Source organism: Styela clava, chromosome 11, assembly GCF_964204865.1.
Source record: "Styela clava chromosome 11, kaStyClav1.hap1.2, whole genome shotgun sequence".
NCBI classification, from domain to species: Eukaryota; Metazoa; Chordata; class Ascidiacea; order Stolidobranchia; family Styelidae; genus Styela; species Styela clava.
The window spans coordinates 8,221,701-8,241,922 of record NC_135260.1 but is presented as its reverse complement, the minus strand read 5'-3'; the positions used below and the strand labels follow the sequence as shown (position 1 = coordinate 8,241,922).

The 20,222-nt window shown below is 35.5% G+C and overlaps 3 protein-coding genes across 3 annotated transcripts; all 3 read right to left on the bottom strand.

Annotated features, from left to right (window-relative positions):
• Positions 1–357: 357 nt before the first annotated feature.
• LOC120347411 (pre-mRNA-splicing factor RBM22-like) lies at positions 358–7,120 on the bottom strand. The gene is made up of 10 exons (XM_039417371.2): positions 6,925–7,120; positions 6,509–6,562; positions 4,978–5,140; positions 4,436–4,536; positions 3,500–3,672; positions 3,098–3,304; positions 2,269–2,412; positions 1,862–1,974; positions 1,156–1,356; positions 358–638 (listed from the first exon to the last, which is right to left on the bottom strand). Exons 1-10 carry the CDS (start codon positions 6,976–6,978, stop codon positions 538–540), a joined length of 1,311 nt encoding a protein of 436 aa, XP_039273305.2. The 5' UTR covers positions 6,979–7,120; the 3' UTR covers positions 358–537.
• A 2,086-nt stretch (positions 7,121–9,206) lies between these two features.
• LOC120347523 (cytosolic sulfotransferase 3-like) lies at positions 9,207–12,074 on the bottom strand. Its single transcript, XM_039417540.2, has 7 exons — positions 11,667–12,074; positions 11,148–11,261; positions 10,843–10,952; positions 10,372–10,513; positions 10,039–10,154; positions 9,759–9,936; positions 9,207–9,457 (listed from the first exon to the last, which is right to left on the bottom strand). Exons 1-7 carry the CDS (start codon positions 11,905–11,907, stop codon positions 9,345–9,347), a joined length of 1,014 nt encoding a protein of 337 aa, XP_039273474.2. The 5' UTR covers positions 11,908–12,074; the 3' UTR covers positions 9,207–9,344.
• A 3,543-nt stretch (positions 12,075–15,617) lies between these two features.
• Positions 15,618–19,040, bottom strand: LOC120347468 (cytosolic sulfotransferase 3-like). Its single transcript, XM_039417464.2, has 7 exons — positions 18,368–19,040; positions 17,655–17,768; positions 17,350–17,459; positions 16,881–17,022; positions 16,548–16,663; positions 16,262–16,439; positions 15,618–15,960 (listed from the first exon to the last, which is right to left on the bottom strand). Exons 1-7 carry the CDS (start codon positions 18,606–18,608, stop codon positions 15,848–15,850), a joined length of 1,014 nt encoding a protein of 337 aa, XP_039273398.1. The 5' UTR covers positions 18,609–19,040; the 3' UTR covers positions 15,618–15,847.
• Between the last annotated feature and the right edge of the window lie 1,182 nt (positions 19,041–20,222).

Genomic DNA, 20,222 nt, shown 5'->3' with positions numbered 1-20,222 from the left:
AGAATGTAATGCATACATGAAATCAAGATAATAGGAGGCTGTTAATTCGGGTTTTAAATTAACAACTAAGGCCACAAAAATCAGTCACTGCAACACAAAGGCATTTTTAAAAAACTTCTTGAGTTTATATGGCCACGCCCACATGTTGCAGAAAAACATATTCCGGAACTGGCCAAAGCTCATCTATATATCATTCATTGGTCAAATCTGCCTCGCCTAACCCATGACACTCTATCTTCACTAATGGTAATTGGTATGTCAGATCTAGTGGCAATATTCAGCAATCATCAGTGCCTCTTGAATTCACTGCATCTGTACATACTAGCTAACCATGATTCAATCAAGACAAAATACAAATTTATATACAAAGTTTCTATTATGTGGTCGATTTAGCATTCATAAAACAGCAGAAAAAAATGTCATGCCGAGCTTATCACAATTCACCAGTTCTCCACAATAGATGTATGGCAATGGGGTCATAGACTTCGGTACTCCATAATTCCTTTGGTCATCTTTTATTGGTTTGTTGTGAAATCTTCATGGATTTTTGCCCAGTCTTTGAGGATTTTGCGATGGATAATATGCCTGTGGTCTTTGTTGGTTCACGTTTGGAGGTCCCATAAATCCTGGACCAGGTCCTAGAAAATTGGTATAAGATCATTACATTTACATAAACAATTTACCAGAAAACGTGCATTATTACCTGATTAAGTATGGTGTTGAGGGTATGGGCACCTACAATAAATCAAACTTTGGTTTGGTTCTGACGATCATTGTTTAAAATCACACAAGCTGCCATTTCAAACTACTCGCAAGGCAATACAGTAATAATTGGGAAAAGTTTGGAAGAATTCATATCAGACTCCAAATCTGGGTTATTTTCGAAGAGATAAAAATTTAACTTATTAAGACTTAGATTCCGAACTCTGTATGTGTAAACAGGCATTTTTTATGGTAATCCTTGGACAATATTTTTCTTTCTGTCGCAAATTTGGGCTTTCATAAATTCCATTACCACCGTTAGGAGTCCAAAATCAGACTCAAATTGATTCAAAATCAGACAATACAACCCTGATATTAGTGAAAAATGACAAATCCAGACTCCACAGCCAGGTCAAGAATATGGTTAATAATAGAAAGTACTCAGGTACTAACCTGGTCGCATGAGAGGTGGTGCCATAAGTGGTGGAGGCATTCCCATCAAAGGTGGGGGACCTTGAGCCATGAAAGGTGGCGGTGGCATCATTCCAGGTGGACCAAAAGTTCCTGGTGGGGGAGGTTCGTTAAAATTGTGAGGACGTTTCTTGCCCCGTCGTTCACCATCTCCTTTCAAAACATCTTCAGGCATTGGCAAAGCTGTGAATAAAGATTTTTATTTAATGAAAAATGGCAGATGTAAATATTTGTGTATGAATGGCCTACAGTCAGTGATTTATTTAAGATTCCCCCAGAATTGACCGTCTTTGGATGTTGTTTTAAAACTATGATAGGGCACCAATTCTATTTCAAAAACTAAATGAACTTTTAGACGAAGTAATAGCAAGAAAAATTATATCTAATCGGAAATTATTTTCAACCACACATGACCAAAATTGAAAAACTTATAATTATGATTATTACTATGTATGTGTTCGGAGATACCATATACCGGTCATATTTTTCAATATATTGAATATTGATCGCTTTTTAATCGAGTTGTGTTTAATAAGGACAAGTAGAAGTCATATTCTTTAGTACTAGTGTGAGACTTCCATAGTTCAAAATGATATTTCAATTGAATTTAGTCTAAATAATTCTTAAAATCAAGAATCTGAAATGTTGAAACATTTCATTTCCATTCGAATAGGAACCCGTATTTTACCTCCAGGTAATCCAGGAACACGAGCAACCGGTTTTTCTTTGTCCTCACTACCACGCTTACTATCAGAATCTGATCTACCAGATCCTTGTGATCTTCCCCAACGAATGTTTAATCTGAAGGACAAGATTATTTGACATTGAGACAATACAACAGCCATAGATTCCAAGTTGGTCCCACAAGTACATGTTATATTTGGTTTATCTACACATTTGGGACTGGAGGACTGCATCACATTTCCTGGATATAATTGTCTTCACATACAATTGCAACTGACTGAATACTCCTTGGTACACTGTTTAACCAGGAATTATATTATAGATAAATGGCTTTTGAAATAGAAAATTTCATCAATGACTTGAATGAGTATAAATATATAATAAATATTGTAATATGAGAATGATATGTACCTTTTTCCTTTGATAATAAGTTTTCCAACACTTTTTTCAGCAGCTGATGTAGCATCTGATCTTTTTGTGAACTGAACAAAGGCACAACTCTGTTTTGATGCAATGTGTATCGATCTTATCTCTCCAAATTGATAAAAATGATCTCTATAGATAAAAAAAATCGAGGTTAGTCTAGAAAGCAACAAATGATAGCTCTTCCAATTTCAACATTCGAGTGTGGCACCCTAAACAGGAATTTTTTAACCTTGAAGAATGTGACTTCAAAAAGACCTTTCTTAAATTAATACCACATTGAAATGTTGGACGAATGCACCTCGACCAAAGAAAAACTTCATGGGTTGTACATATGGAAATGTCATTTGATACTGTTTGAATAATTTACTGGTACACTTAATGATAGAGATGGTCAATTCAATACCCAATTCCGAATGAAAAATAAAAAAAAACCATCAATCATATAAAGTTTATTAAATTGATATTTTTAATAGATTACTTGGGTATTTTTAATAAGGGAGGACTAGTTTAAAATAAAGGACAGTGCATTAATTAGATTGTTAATAAACCAGACCATAAACCTTTAAATATCTCAGCTCATTAAAGATAAACAATATTATATTTATAAAAATAAGATTAATTTATATGACTGATTACAATGACCATTATCTCAAGTCAAGTTATCACTAGCCTATGGTACTATGGTTGTTTTATATAACTATCAGACAAATATTTTTGAAGTCATTAAATTATTATATAGATTCCTTTGCCTATTTCTATTTGGAATCCATTCAATTTCAAAACTATTTAAGTATTTCAATGAGCTACACACTACCTTAAATCTTGTTCTTCTATTTCCTCTGTGAGACCACCTACATATAAAGTAGTTATGGTTTTATCTTCTGGGGCTACCAGATTTATATCAGCAGAATTTTGAGCCCTTTTCATCATTTTATCTGCAACTGGATCATTAATTCCATAATAACGATCCTTAATGTTTTGGTCTGAAAGAGGATCTTCTGGATCAGTGGGTGATTCATGCCTGTTGTAGATGATTACAGGTAAATAATAATAAGTATAATAGATTAATAAAAAACTCATTTTAGACAGTATGAGTCTATAATAGAATATTCAAGACTAAATGATGTTGCCTGGTCTCGGAGGGAATTCTATTTTTACATCAACATTCCTTTAATAGAATGCTAGATCAATAAGACAAAGTCGCAATGTTTCATACCTATAAGGACATTCCTCTCCTCTTTTGCATTCCCCTTTTACCCAAAAAGAACAAATATGAGCTTGATTTCTTTTGTAATAAGGTGTGGTTCTTGCCATTCTCATTAGCAAATCATTGGCAGCTTGACTTCTCCCAACAGAGCCCACAGCTACTGTTCCATCTGTATTAGCAATCTGTGAATATGTTGAAAATGTTAGAAACATTCTGTTCTGTTATTTGTTCAATTTTCAAGGGATCGTGAGCTAATGTTATTTGCAACTCGCACACTGGCTTTGGTACTCCCGTAGTGTGTGTACCAGGTTAGGGTTAGGACATACTTTTATTCGTTTTTTTCTTTATTTTAGTTCTATTACGAGTTCGGGGACTGTCAGTGTTAGCCAAGTGAATATACCCCTGCCCATAGGTTTCAGTCCTTTTACACAACTTGATGTAAAGTAGGCAAACAAAATAAGTTACCTTCATATTCATACAAACACTTCTGGAGCGCGATTGCTTTTGCAAATTTGAATAGTTTATAATGTGAGGATAAATATGCATTACAATAATAGGCTAGGCTAGTATTAACTAAATAATAATACAAAATTATATTCTGTAATTCCTTCCCGAGATCAAAATCCTAGTTGGGAACCACTTAGAATATACCTTTTTCAGGGTAGTTACATGATTACTGTTGAATATAAATTGAAATCATTACTATTTTATTTGACGCAATGTGAGAGTCATACTGTGTTTTTTCGCAGTTTAAATATTTAATTTAATTCAAGAGTCTTGCTGCACACTAGCATAAATGTATGTCTGTAACGTTTCATTTATACGAGGTCGAACTTCTTCAGACAAGCATTTTTCAACTGTTTAAATTTGAACATTTATTTCTGAAGCTCATTTTGAGAAAATAGTGTATAAATATTTTATAACCAAACTTGAAATAATATTTACCTCTCTTTCCATATTTTGAGTATAAAATTCTTTGTTTACGTCTGATTTGGGAAGATCGTCAATCAGTCCCAGTGCATGGTCTCGAACTTGAACGGGCAAACCTGAAAATTAATGTAAACATTTGCCTGAAAAGCAGAGCATGTCCCAATTTTGAAATTGAATTTGACATAAGTATGCCGTAGCCAATTTTTCAACATGGCTGCTACATCCCAAAAATCTCATTTCTCGTTTGTTTACTTGAACCGTATTTCATTCATGAAATATATTAGTAGTTAGTTGAATAGGCTTACACATCCTCGAAAATTTCACACGCGCTATGTGTCTAAGATTTTGCAAAAATATCGGAGGTTATTTGTTTTAATGGAATGCAGTGCATTTCTTTCATCACATGGCCCGAGCATAAAAACATCTCTTTACCTTGTTGGAAATAATTACCGGTATGCATTTAAAATAAGGCTTATAAATTTAAGTGTTTATTCAAGAGTACTAATACTAACTTATAGATATACAACTAGACAAATTTTGTTTATCGTAATCCTTACCATATTCGAGATCCAGTAGGCAAGTTTGGCAGATATTTTTGAGTTTTGAACAAGTTTGACAGACTTCAGTTTTCTTAAATCTCATCCTGGCACCCGGACACCATCGGAATATTGTGAACGGTCGATCACAAATTTTACATTCTTTGCCAAATTTTTCCTTAGTCTATGAAAAACAAAAACAGTTGATTTCTTCTCATTAGTATATAAAGTATGGAAAAGTATATTTGTATTGAATTCATCTATAGCAGGGATGTCCAAATTGTGGACACTAGCATTTTTTATCCGTTAACTGCTGTAATAATTTAAGATTTTTTAACCGATAATTGCAGATTTTTTCATCGAAAAATTTGGTTTGTCTTAAATCTTATCAGAATATTTTTCAGCTATTAAAGTCACTAGAGGTAGATTAGATAGCAACACAGTTACACTTAGTTGTTTATAGGATTTTAATCAGTGAAGTGAAATGTTTCAATTTAAAAAAATTGAAATAATCACTGAATCATGACAATAAGCTACATACCGTATTTATTCGATTATAACGCGCAAAATTTTGAACTGAATTTTAGGCAAAAATCAATGCTGCGCGTTATACACGAGGTCTGAGAAATGCGGTATTGAAAATGTGGTTTTAAACATCTGAAACGTGCGTGCGCTCGCGCATGCACATTCCAATGCAGGACGATTTCGTGCAAGCACACGCACATGCGACAGCTCAGCGTGCGTTTGACATTCGTGCAAGCGTTCGATTTCGTGCAAGCACACGCACATGCGACAGCTCAGCATGTGTTTGACATTCCCGCTGCGTTGAGAATATTTATTTGCCATTATCGTACTGTACTGTAGATACCCATTATATATTACCCATTATCTATTATGGCAAGACAAAAACGTTCTGCATATAGGGCTGCATTCAAACTGGAGGTTGTTGATTATGCGGAAACTCATGGAAATAGAAAAGCTTCTAGAGAATTCAATGTACCAGAGACAAATGTCAGAGATTGGAGAAAGCAGAAAGTTGTTCAAAAGATATGAACAAAACAAAGAAAGCGCGGCGAGGGAGACAAGCCCGGTACCCAGAGTTGGAGAAGGAGCTTTATGATTGGATAGTTGATCAAAGATCTAGTGGGTACATCGTCACTTCGCTCCATATTAGACTCCGTGCACAAAAGATTTGCAAAGATTCAACCTTTAAAGCATCTAATGGTTGGGCACAAAAGTTTATGAGAAGGTATGGACTTGCACTACGCCAGAAAACAAAAATTGCACAAAAGTCAGAGACTGAATCCGATTTTGAAGAGTTTTGAATTACTGTGTGCTTTTAATAAATTTTTGTTCATGCTGTGAGTTGTTACCTTATGTGCTTACCAGTAGTTAGTAGAGAAAAAATAAAAAAAAGAATTTTATACCAATTTTCATTCAAAATTTAAAGGTGCGCGTTATACCAGTATACACGAGTGCGCGTTATAATTGAATAAATACGGTACATACGACTACAACAAGCAATTCTGTCGATGGCAACACAAAAACTTACCATTCTGATGTATGGATTGTCTCCAAGGCATGTCTGGCATAGAATCGGGAAATCCTAAAGTCAGAAAGTGAAGATTTAAATTTCAGTTTCAATATTCATCACACTACAATTTATTAGGACATTTCTGTATCAACTTGTATAATTATACTTATTATTATCATTCGGTTCATACATGTCAGAAGTCAAACAAAAATAAATGATTCTGCGATTTGAGGTCAGGCAAAAATTAAAAATAATTTTGTTCTGATTCTGGTTGTCCAATTGTATATTTCTCAACCTTTCCAAGCTATTTCATGTATTTATAGCTTTATTCCTAATTCTATATTTATTCCGTATTAAGCTTATTCAATTGTTTGCAGGTATGGGTGCTATGAATATCAAGTCATAAACTTGACAGAATGATTTTGACAACTCACCGATTCTTCCCAGTTTTGACGATTATATCGGTTAGCTCCTAAAGATGTCGCCATTCTTGATATTCAAGTGTTTCCCTATCTTAGATCGCGACTTCAATTGTTATACCTCCAAACCAAAAAGTAATACCGGTACCGGTACCAGGCAGAATGCAAATAGACTATTCGGATCTTAAAGACTGTGAGACGTAAAGATAAACCGATCAAGAAAAACGAACGTAAGCTTATTTTCGCGTTAACCACTGGAGCAAATTAGTGTACGGAGTCACATTACAACCAGCTTTATCAATTTTAGCACCGGAGACTAAAATACTTCGACCAAAATAAAACCAGGAAAAAAACACGGACTAAATATTATTTTAACTATTCAAGTATCGCATGGTTACAAATATATCGAATTGAACAATATTGTATACGCGAACCAAAATGAGAGAAGTGAAAAGCTGAAAAAAAAACAGTCGGATACCAGCACAACTACATCGGAGACATAAGTTATTTATCCAAAAATAGATATCCGCGTGTAGTATTTGGGCATTTTCATGTCCATCAGTGCCTAACCAGTAAGAATTTAATGGTGATGCAACATTTGGACTTATTTTTTTCTGGTAAGCGACCGAGGGGCTCTAGTTGCTCTCATCTATTTAAATGTTTATCGTATCCCTCTTTTCACGAGCGAGAAACCACCGCCAATCACATGATTAAGAGAAAGAGAGAAAATTTATTGTTCATCAACCAGAAAACGAACATTGCAACAATAAAAAATACTAAGAAGTTTTTGGTACAGACCTCGGGGGGCGATACGACCACGAGGTCATTATATTGTATTCCTTATATTGTATCGTATTCCCAATATTCAATATATTGTATTATGTATAAGATTGACCGTTATTGTACGTGAATGTAAATGTGAAAGAAAATGTCTTATAAACTGTCCTTTCTACTGGGGAAAATATGAATAATATTATCTTTCTGTAACTTAATAATATTAAGTTTCTGTGTTACCAAAATCGGGGATTTTAATTTCGCGTAACAGTTGTTGTCGGTGACCATGGCTTTAACGAATTAACCAACCAACATCGCTATCTGGAGATTACGGTGAAGGGCCATCATATGCGCAGGGTACTCTCAATAAGATCACAATACGATAAAATTTACATCTTGCACCTGGTCCCCATTAACTTTAATAACAACACCTTATTGCAAATTATAATTTGGCTTTGTGTGTTGTATGATAGTAGAGATGACGTTACATTTTTACTATTTGGTAGGTTGCTTTGTACAATAAAACAAATCTAGTTTACTGAATCTCAAAGGTTGTCCTGTGTATTGGCGAGCAAACATTTCACCAGATTAAATCAGATTCGTGAGTCGTGACATACTTTCCATTCGAACTCAAACCCAACTGAAAAAATTCAGGTCAATTAGCACTTAGCAGGTCTGTTTTGAACGCTTCAAAAGCTTATATTTTATTCAAATTGTTTACATATATAACAATGCTATATATAAAATGCAAAACTATAAGACTAGCAATATCTATCCAACTATCCAAAGGTTTAAATCCGGTGTGGGCAACTTTTCTAGTCGGCGGGCCAGATGTGGGAAAATGAAGTCCTCGATTGGTCGGATTCTTACAAAAAATACTTCGGTATCCAATCTTTATTAAATGCTCGACACTCTCTGTCAACTGTACGTTTCTTGGGATATTCCATGGTCAATAAAACCTAATATATATCTATAAAATCTAATTTCTAAAATCTATTTATATTTAGAATTTAAATATGACTGATAACAGTGCTAGGGAATGTTTACAACGCTCCCTGCTTTGACCTTATATTGTTTGTTTAACAAGTGTGCTAACGCAATTGTTTGTTCACTAAAGCAATTGTTTGTTTCACCAGCTCGCACTGACAGTGCGGTGGGAGTAGAGCGATCGGCAACTTTCAGGAATGATGCGTCGGATCACATTACATAGTGTGGTTGGATACAGTCAGCGGGCTAGTCAAAATCTCGTCGCGGGCTGGACCTGGACCGCGGGCCGTATGATGCCCACCCCTGGTTTAAATAAACAGTCATGGGACAGACATTTCTTCAATTTTTCCCACGCCTTTGCGTTGCCTGGTTTTAAGCATTCAACGCAGTCACATCTGACCTCGAACCCATATACTGCGCTGTGATCAAGAGTTTATGCCAAAGTTGAAAAATCACACTTTTATTTGTTAACTGCTATGATTTTGACATTCACAAAGTATTGAGGGCGTACAAAAGCGGTGTTAAAACATGCCGAATTTGCTTGCTTCTCCAAACGTATATAGCATATAATATTGTCGAACCAGCTATAGAAGGAAAACACATGATTTCATATATTTAGGTATATTAATAACTTGTATTTAAACGTGCTTCATTTTCAACTTTTTTCTATCTAACTATAAAGTGTATTTGAATTTTATATCAGTATTTCCAAGTTTGTTCTTCACTTCTTTGTCCATCTGTTCAGATTGAGCAACCGTGAAATGGTCTTTCCAACCACCAACTTCACCTGATAGAAAAAACGTTTTATATTATATATACGATATTTTAAATTATTCTAGAACTTAGCTTGCACAAAAATTTGGTATATATATCTAATATTTCGTCAAAACAAAGTCAACGAATACTTAAAAGAAAAAGAGAATAACACATTTCTCACGCTCATAAACTTCTTAATTAACAATTCAACAATTAAAAAAAAATTGAAAACGCGTTGATTTAAAAGATTTTTAAAATGGCGAGAACAACTGTTTGGAACTACAACTGTGTGCTGGCATTAAAGCAGACTCTGCTATGAATTTACGCCTCACCTTTTCTAAGTATTCCAAGTTGATTTCTCAAATTTTGATCAACATTTTCTTTTCCGCTTTTTTGATCTGATTTTTTCATGCTCGAAAAGGCAACTTTCTCGGCAATTTCTCGTATGTTTTCTTCAGTGAGATTTAAATCCAAAAACTTCGCCATTCTGCTAAATTCTTTTACCGGATTCTATTACATTTGATATATATATATATATAAACTTAAACATATAGCAATAAATGATAAAATGGCAGAAGGTGTGTTGTTATGAGATATCATTTTTGTACATACCTGTTTCATATCTTCGTAATAGAAAAACATCACATTCTTATCGTCTCTATGCTGTAGCCATCCTAAAATATGGTCCAAATACCATTCCCCGTCACGCATACCGATGGGCATTTTGCCTAAATATAAAAAAAAAATGTTCTCTGAATTCCGGTAAAAGTGTATCTCAGGCACACAGGAATGACACGATCGTGCATATATTTTTTGAAGAAATCACACACACTAATCCCACAAACACACACACACATATATATACATACATGCTTGACAAAGTCGCCGATAAAAAGTAAAGTCATATACTACTCAAATGGAAAGATAAAAATGTTAAATATATACCCGCAATAAAGCTGTCCAGAAAAGTAGCCCAGTCTGATCCAAATAATTTATCTAGCGGTTCGATTTGTAGATTCGGCAACTTTGGAATGAAGTTAAACCAGGACACTGCTTGATCTTTGGGATTGCGCAACACGTAGACAACCTAAGAAGAAACAGTAAACTTGAAATTTTCGGAGAGCAGCGAAATGGTTTATAATAGATGGAACTCTTTCTTGACAAAAATTTTCCAGGCCCAGGGTAAATATAAAAAACAAATAGTATATATATATAGTAGTTCGGCACAAAACGGGTGTTTTTAATTCAGAACCAAAATATATGAAACACTCCCTAATAATATATATATATATATAACAACTGATTTTACTAAAATGTGGAATAAAAGAGTATACTGTGTAAGGACGCCTCTTTAAACTAAAACATAACATATCGTATTTGAGTAGATGGGTGAAATACATTTTTTGAAATGTTTACCTTCGCGTTGACTTTCTTGATTTTGTCGACATTTATCACTGGTGCAGGTAAATGTGTGCATAATATTCTTTTTTTTAATGGCATTGCATCAAATATTTTGTATTTTTCAGCTGCAAAGACAAAATTATAAACGATAAAGAGCCGTAGGCAACTTTAGTTCGGCCATTGGTCGATTATCACAAAGATAGCAAATTGAATCAAATATTCAACTAAAACCTTGTCATTTATTAGAGAATAGTAATTAAAGATGATTAGATTGTAATCATGGTTCTCGAATGAGATTCAAAAATGAAAACATAGCTTACACCACCCTCCTTCAATAAGGCTCATGACCATTGGCTGACTTGACATTATTCTGTAGTCTCGTTCTTGTCCAAAGTATAACAATTGTTTTACAATTTCGTTTGTCCAATTTAGTCCTGTAATAAGAGATGGGTAGATGACTGGCTTCAATGTGGATATTTTAAAAACCCATAGAGAATTCGGCCAAGCAACTTGTCTCTCGCCCCTTTTTAATACAAACCCCGACGTGCTTATATATAATCAATTGGGTAACTATGTTAATGTACTATCAAATACGGCAGGAGATCTAATCTTGACTGTCCGATCCAAACAATATGTTTTGTCCCTAGACTATGGTCTGCGACGCAAAAGATGCGCAACAACTAATAGTTGGATAAATATAAAAATTTATATTAATTAGAGTTTAGACGATTAATGTTAAAACTAGTCGTTACCTTTTTTCGCAAACAAGACCTACATCCCACAAGATCTATGGTATCCCAAAAATATTTAATAATACAAGACTACTATAAATTTTATACCTGTTTTAGGATAGGCCACAACGAATACGTCGCCTTCTCTTGGCGTCCAATCTTCATAAGCAAACCGGACGGTTTCAGCTTTGAATGAAGGTTGCATTTTATGCCCTTTCCAGTCTTCAATGGGTAAAGTCTTTTTCTTGACAGTAAAAAATTCTGACATATCAATGCTCATCATTTTATCCCAAATGGGAACGCATTCTGGGGGTAACAAGGCTCGTATTTCAGCAAAATTCTCTTCCATTTGGGCTGTTTCTGCGTTTTATCGATTTTAACTAAAACGTTTCTTATTGTAACGCACTGATACGACATAAAGTAAAAAATAAATACAAATTAGTGTGGGAGGACATGACTTATTTGATCTAATCTTAATTAATTTGCAATTTGTTCTTCCAATGTATATTTGTTTTGTATAATAACTACACAAAACGCAGCAGCTCAATTCCTTCGTGGACGACGTAGTATACATCACAACACGTCAGAAAGTACTACAAAACTCGGCAGAAATAATCATTTTCTCAATACTAAGCTAATTCATATATATACGTGCCTATATGTAGGTGACTAGTACTACACGTATCTCGTAGTAGCACCAAAGTAAATAAACAGACAATATTTGCCGGTTTGTGGCGTTCTACTCATGAATCCCAATCTTACACGGATATGCTGAATCGTCGAGGCAAAATTTTTGCAGTAGCGACTATCACCGACGTGCTCGAATAGCATAGTACGCTGCCATAACGACAGCTTGTTTTTATGCTGCTTGTCTGCCGCTCAAAAATGCTGCTGTTTTACTGTGTCATAATCGCATACATTTCGAATGTCGCTGTAACTTATGTGACTTATTCCTAGGATTTATTCATTTTATCCCTTATTTAATTATATTTATTCTAACCTGTAGCGCTGTAGGTGTCGCTGCTTGAAGACCTTCTTAGGTGCCTCGCGACTCCAGTCACGCAAAAACATGATTAGTACTGTAATTTATTCATTGTGTCACTTTATGTTTGAACGTGTTTTTTTGTGATGACAAAATAAACGATTGATTGATTGATTGATTGCGTCGCATGACGTATAGGTATAGTTTGCCATATTAGGCATGTAGTACTGCGGCGTCTAAAACGGAAACTCGATATGACCACAACGGTTCCATTACATTTGAACCCATGACAATTGCACCTGTATGCTATTGCACCTATGGAATTTTTTTTGTTTCACGGATAGTTAAACCCATACTAACCCTAACCCATGGGTTTTAGCACCCGCATATAGATTGAACCCGTGGATATACGCATGGGTTCAAATGTACATGGGTTCAAATGTACGGTCACCGACCACAACAAGCAGCGCTTAGTTATTGCAACAGCCTGACGGCTGTTTGTGCAACAATTTGTTGGCTGTTTATCTTCCAAACAAGGCATGGTTAACCTATAGCTATTTCGCGACATGCGCACTGTAAGTAATTGGTATATATCTAACGCCCAAGGCTTGAGAGGGTATGTTGCGATATATTTGTGAAAGTCCTCGTCGAGAAGTCTATTTACTTTGTTTGGGCTCAGAATGGTGACGTCATATGACATGACGTCTACTACGCTATTACCTGGCATCCACCTCAAAGCTACAGCTAGTCTAGTACTATGGCATGAGTTCTACCGCTGCATTTCTATCATTATTAATAAAAAAAAAATGGGGCCAAAAAAAAAATACAATATTACATATGATATTTTTAACTCCCATCTGACTAAGTCATTCGAAAATTACGTCACTACGACGCTACAGTAACCTTAAGGTCCTCCAAACTATACCAACTGTCATTCAAGACGCGCATGCGATCACCCGAAATCGAGCAAGCTATTTCTCTCGTCGTAACGATCCCGATACCTGGCGTTAATAAGTGAGTTCGATATCGCCGCCGAAGATGCCATTTCGGGCGATTGTAGTTATACTCTGGCAAGCTCTTTGACGTGATTGTGAGGTTGTAGTGACGTAATCTTCGAGTGACAGAGCAAGGTGGGGGTTAGGAATAACACATGCAAAATCGTTGTACCACGCCAAATAAAAGTACTTACGTCGTTTACCGAACATCGGAACATGCGCCAAAAATGAGTCTTCCGTCAAACTTCTGCAACATTCTGAATCGCACTTGGTGTTAACTAGTTCAGGCCGTGGAGAAATATAATTTGATTTAGAAGCCCCATTCACTTGCCTTTTATATAAAAGACCTCGCGGTGGTCGACGACATATGGATAGGCGCTATAAGCACCATTTAGTACTTGTTCATAGGTTCGTGTAACGGTGTAAGGCAGGGCAAAATTATTGTGGCCGTATGTAATACCATGGACAGATTTACAATATTCATCACACTACAATTTATTAGGACATTCAGACATTTCTGTATCAACTTGTATAATTATACTTATTATTATCATTCGGTTCATACATGTCAGAAGTCAAACAAAAGAGCTATACGACCACGAGGTCATTATAGTTAGCCCCCCAATATTCACTATTTTGTATTATGTATAAGATTGACGGTTATTGTAGGCTACGTGAATGTAAATGTGAAAGAGTTAACTGTTGGAAGGTTGTCTCGTTTTCTACAAGATAATTTTGGGTTCAGCTATATATTCGTCAGATAATTGTAACATATCCCAAATGAAGATGTTCTATAAACTATCCTTCCTGCTGGGGTAAAAATAAATCATAATATTATCTTCACTGACTGACGAGCGTTTACAAAGGGAGTATGGATAAACTAGGATAAAGTTTCTGTGTTAACAAAATCGGGGATTTTATATTCGCGTAACAGTTGTTATCGGTGAGCATGGCATTAACGAATTAACCAACCAACATCGCTATCTGGAGATTACGGTGAAGGGCCATCATATGCGCAGGGTACTCTCAATAAGATCACAATACGATAAAATTTACATCTTGCACCTGGTCCCCATTTACTTTAATAACAACACCTTATTGCGAATTATAATTTGGCTTTGTGTGTTGTATGATAGTAGAGATGACGTTACATTTTTACTATTTGGTAGGTTGCTTTGTACAATAAAACAAATCTAGTTTACTGAATCTCAAAGGTTGTCCTGTGTATTGGCGAGCAAACATTTCTCCAGATTAAATCAGATTCGTGAGTCGTGACATACTTTCCATTCGAACTCAAACCCAACTGAAAAAATTCAGGTCAATTAGCAGGTCTGTTTTGAACGCTTCAAAAGCTTATATTTTATTCAAATTGTTTACATATATAACAATGCTATATATAAAATGCAAAACTATAAGACTAGCAATATCTATCCAACTATCCAAAGGTTTAAATCAGGTGTGGGCAACTTTTCTAGTCGGCGGGCCAGATGTGGGAAAATGAAGTCCTCGATTGGTCGGATTCTTACAAAAAATACTTCGGTATCCAATCTTTATTAAATGCTCGACACTCTCTGTCAACTGTACGTTTCTTGGGATATTCCATGGTCAATAAAACCTAATATATATCTATAAAATCTAATTTCTAAAATCTATTTATATTAGAATTTAAATATAACTGATAACAGTGCTAGGGAATGTTTACAGCGCTCCCTGCTTTGACCTTATATTGTTTAACAAGTGTGCTAACGCAATTGTTTGTTCACTAAAGCAATTGTTTGTTTCACCAGCTCGCACTGACAGTGCGGTGGGAGTAGAGCGATCGGCAACTTTCAGGAATGATGCGTCGGACCACATTACAGAGTGTGATTGGATACAGTCAGCGGGCTAGTCAAAATCTCGTCGCGGGCTGGACCTGGACCGCAGGCCGTATGATGCCCACCCCTGGTTTAAATAAACAGTCATGGGACAGACATTTCTTCAATTTTTCCCACGCCTTTGCGTTGCCTGGTTTTAAGCATTCAACGCAGTCACATCTGACCTCGAACCCATATACTGCGCTGTGATCAAGAGTTTATGCCAAAGTTGAAAAATCACACTTTTATTTGTTAACTGCTATGATTTCGACATTCACAAAGTATTGAGGGCGTACAAAAGCGGTGTTAAAACATGCCGAATTTGCTTGCTTCTCCAAACGTATATAGCATATAATATTGTCGAACCAGCTATAGAAGGAAAACACATGATTTCATATATTTAGGTATATTAATAACTTGTATTTAAACGTGCTTCATTTTCAACTTTTTTCTATCTAACTATAAAGTGTATTTGAATTTTATATCAGTATTTCCAAGTTTGTTCTTCACTTCTTTGTCCATCTGTTCAGATTGAGCAACCGTGAAATGGTCTTTCCAACCACCAACTTCACCTGATAGAAAAAACGTTTTATATTATATATACGATATTTTAAATTATTCTAGAACTTAGCTTGCACAAAAATTCGGTATATATATCTAATATTTCGTCAAAACAAAGTCAACGAATACTTAAAAGAAAAAGAGAATAACACATTTCTCACGCTCATAAACTTCTTAATTAACAATTCAACAATTAAAAAAAAATTGAAAACGCGTTGATTTAAAAGATTTTTAAAATGGCGAGAACAACTGTTTGGAACTACAACTGTGTGCTGACATTAAAGCAGACTCTGCTATGAATTTACGCCTCACCTTTTCTAAGTATTCCAAGTTGATTTCTCAAATTTTGATCAACATTTTCTTTTCCGCTTTTTTGATCTGATTTTTTCATGCTCGAAAAGGCAACTTTCTCGGCAACTTCTCGTATGTTTTCTTCAGTGAGATTTAAATCCAAAAACTTCGCCATTCTGCTAAATTCTTTTACCGGATTCTATAACATTTGATATATATATATATATATATATAAACTTAAACATATAGCAATAAATGATAAAATGGCAGAAGATGTGTTGTTATGAGATCTCAATTTTGTACATACCTGTTTCATATCTTCGTAATAGAAAAACATCACATTCTTATCGTCTCTATGCTGTAGCCATCCTAAAATATGGTCCAAATACCATTCCCCGTCACGCATACCGATGGGCATTTTGCCTAAATATAAAAAAAAAAATGTTCTCTGAATTCCGGTAAAAGTGTATCTCAGGCACACAGGAATGACACGATCGTGCATATATTTTTGAAGAAATCACACACACTAATCCCACAAACACACACACACATATATATACATACATGCTTGACAAAGTCGTCGACAAAAAGTAAAGTCATATACTACTCAAATGGCAAGATAAAAATGTTAAATATATACCCGCAATAAAGCTGTCCAGAAAAGTAGCCCAGTCTGATCCAAATAATTTATCTAGCGGTTCGATTTGTAGATTCGGCAACTTTGGAATGAAGTTAAACCAGGACACTGCTTGATCTTTGGGATTGCGCAACACGTAGACAACCTAAGAAGAAACAGTAAACTTGAAATTTTCGGAGAGCAGCGAAATGGTTTATAATAAATAGAACTCTTTCTTGACAAAAATTTTCCAGGCCCAGGGTAAATATAAAAAACAAATAGTATATATATATAGTAGTTCGGCACAAAACGGGTGTTTTTAATTCAGAACCAAAATATATGAAACACTCCCTAATAATATATATATATATAACAACTGATTTTACTAAAATGTGGAATAAAAGAGTATACTGTGTAAGGACGCCTCTTTAAACTAAAACATAACATATCGTATTTGAGTAGATGGGTGAAATACATTTTTTGAAATGTTTACCTTCGCGTTGACTTTCTTGATTTTGTCGACATTTATCACTGGTGCAGGTAAATGTGTGCATAATATTCTTCTTTTTAATGGCATTGCATCAAATATTTTGTATTTTTCAGCTGCAAAGACAAAATTATAAACGATAAAGAGCCGTAGGCAACTTTAGTTCGGCCATTGGTCGATTATCACAAAGATAGCAAATTGAATCAAATATTCAACTAAAACCTTGTCATTTATTAGAGAATAGTAATTAAAGATGATTAGATTGTAATCATGGTTCTCGAATGAGATTCAAAAATGAAAACATAGCTTACACCACCCTCCTTCAATAAGGCTCATGACCATTGCCTGACTTGACATTATTCTGTAGTCTCGTTCTTGTCCAAAGTATAACAATTGTTTTACAATTTCGTTTGTCCAATTTAGTCCTGTAATAAGAGATGGGTAGATGACTGGCTTCAATGCGGATATTTTAAAAACCCATAGAGAATTCGGCCAAGCAAAAATGCGAGAAAACATTTTCAAAACTAACTCACCACCATGATCATACCAACACGACTATTTTTAAGCGCCGTCTTCCCCAACCACCAACATCGAATACAATAATATCAGATTTCACCAGCACACAATTGATATTTTATTGCCGACTTGATCGTCACAGTTCTACAGTATTTTATTATACGCTATTACGTTCTGACTTGTCTCTCGCCCCTTTTTAATACAAACCCCGACGTGCTTATATATAATCAATTGGGTAACTATGTTAATGTACTATCAAATACGGCAGGAGATCTAATCTTGACTGTCCGATCCAAACAATATGTTTTGTCCCTAGACTATGGTCTGCGACGCAAAAGATGCGCAACAACTAATAGTTGGATAAATATAAAAATTTATATTAATTAGAGTTTAGACGATTTATGTTAAAACTAGTCGTTACCTTTTTTCGCAAACAAGACCTACATCCCACAAGATCTATGGTATCCCAAAAATATTTAATAATACAAGACTACTATAAATTTTATACCTGTTTTAGGATAGGCCACAACGAATACGTCGCCTTCTCTTGGCGTCCAATCTTCATAAGCAAACCGGACGGTTTCAGCTTTGAATGAAGGTTGCATTTTATGCCCTTTCCAGTCTTCAATGGGTAAAGTCTTTTTCTTGACAGTAAAAAATTCTGACATATCAATGCTCATCATTTTATCCCAAATGGGAACGCATTCTGGGGGTAACAAGGCTCGTATTTCAGCAAAATTCTCTTCCATTTGGGCTGTTTCTGCGTTTTATCGATTTTAACTAAAACGTTTCTTATTGTAACGCACTGATACGACATAAAGTAAAAAATAAATACAAATTAGTGTGGGAGGACATGACTTATTTGATCTAATCTTAATTAATTTGCAATTTGTTCTTCCAATGTATATTTGTTTTGTATAATAACTACACAAAACGCAGCAGCTCAATTCCTTCGTGGACGACGTAGTATATATCACAACACGTCAGAAAGTACTACAAAACTCGGCAGAAATAATCATTTTCTCAATACTAAGCTAATTCATATATATACGTGCCTATATGTAGGTGACTAGTACTACACGTATCTCGTAGTAGCACCAAAGTAAATAAACAGACAATATTTGCCGGTTTGTGGCGTTCTACTCATTAATCCCAATCTTACAAGGATATGCTGAATCGTCGAGGCAAAATTTTTGCAGTAGCGACTATCACCGACGTGCTCGAATAGCATAGTGCGCTGCCATAACAACAGCTTGTTTATATGCTGCTTGTCTGCCGCTCAAAAATGCTGCGTCGCATGACGTATAGGTATAGTTTGCCATATTAGGCATGTAGTACTGCGGCGTCTAAAACGGATACTCGATATGACCACAACAACCAGCGCTTAGTTCTTGCAACAGCCTGACGGCTGTTTGTGCAACAATTTGTTAGCTGTTTATCTTCCAAACAAGGCATGGTCAACCTATAGCTATTTCGCGACATGCGCACTGTAAGTAATTGGTATATATCTAACGCCCAAGGCTTGAGAGGGTATGTTGCGATATATTTGTGAAAGTCCTCGTCGAGAAGTCTATTTACATTGTTTGGGCTCAGAATGGCGACGTCATATGACATGACGTCTACTACGCTATTACCTGGCATCCACCTCAAAGCTACAGCTAGTCTAGTACTATGGCATGAGTTCTACCGCTGCATTTCTATCATTAATAAAAAAAATGGGGCCAAAAAAAAAATACAATATTACATATGATATTCTTAACTCCCATCTGACTACGTCATTCGAAAATTACGTCACTACGACGCCACAGTAACCTTAAGGTCCTCCAAACTATACCAACTGTCATCCAAGACGCGCATGCGATCACACGAAATCGAGCAAGCTATTTCTCTCGTCGTAACGATCCCGATACCTGGCGTTAATAAGTGAGTTCGATATCGCTGCCGAAGATGCCATTTCGGACGATTGTAGTTATACTCTGGCAAGCTCTTTGACGTGATTGTGAGGTTGTAGTGACGTAATCTTCGAGTGACAGAGCAAGGTTGGGGTTAGGAATAACACATGCAAAAATGGTTGTACCACGCCAAATAAAAGTACTTACGTCGTTTACCGAACATCGAAACATGCGCCAAAAATGAGTCTTCCGTCAAACTTCTGCAACATTCTGAATCGCACTTGGTGTTAACTAGTTCAGGCCGTGGAGAAATATAATTTGATCTAGAAGCCCCATTAGCCTTTTATATAAAAGTCCTCGCGGTGGTCGACGACATATGGATAGGCGCTATAAGCACCATTTAGTACTTGTTCATAGGTTCGTGTAAGGCAGGGCAAAATTATTGTGGCCGTATGTAATACCATGGACAGA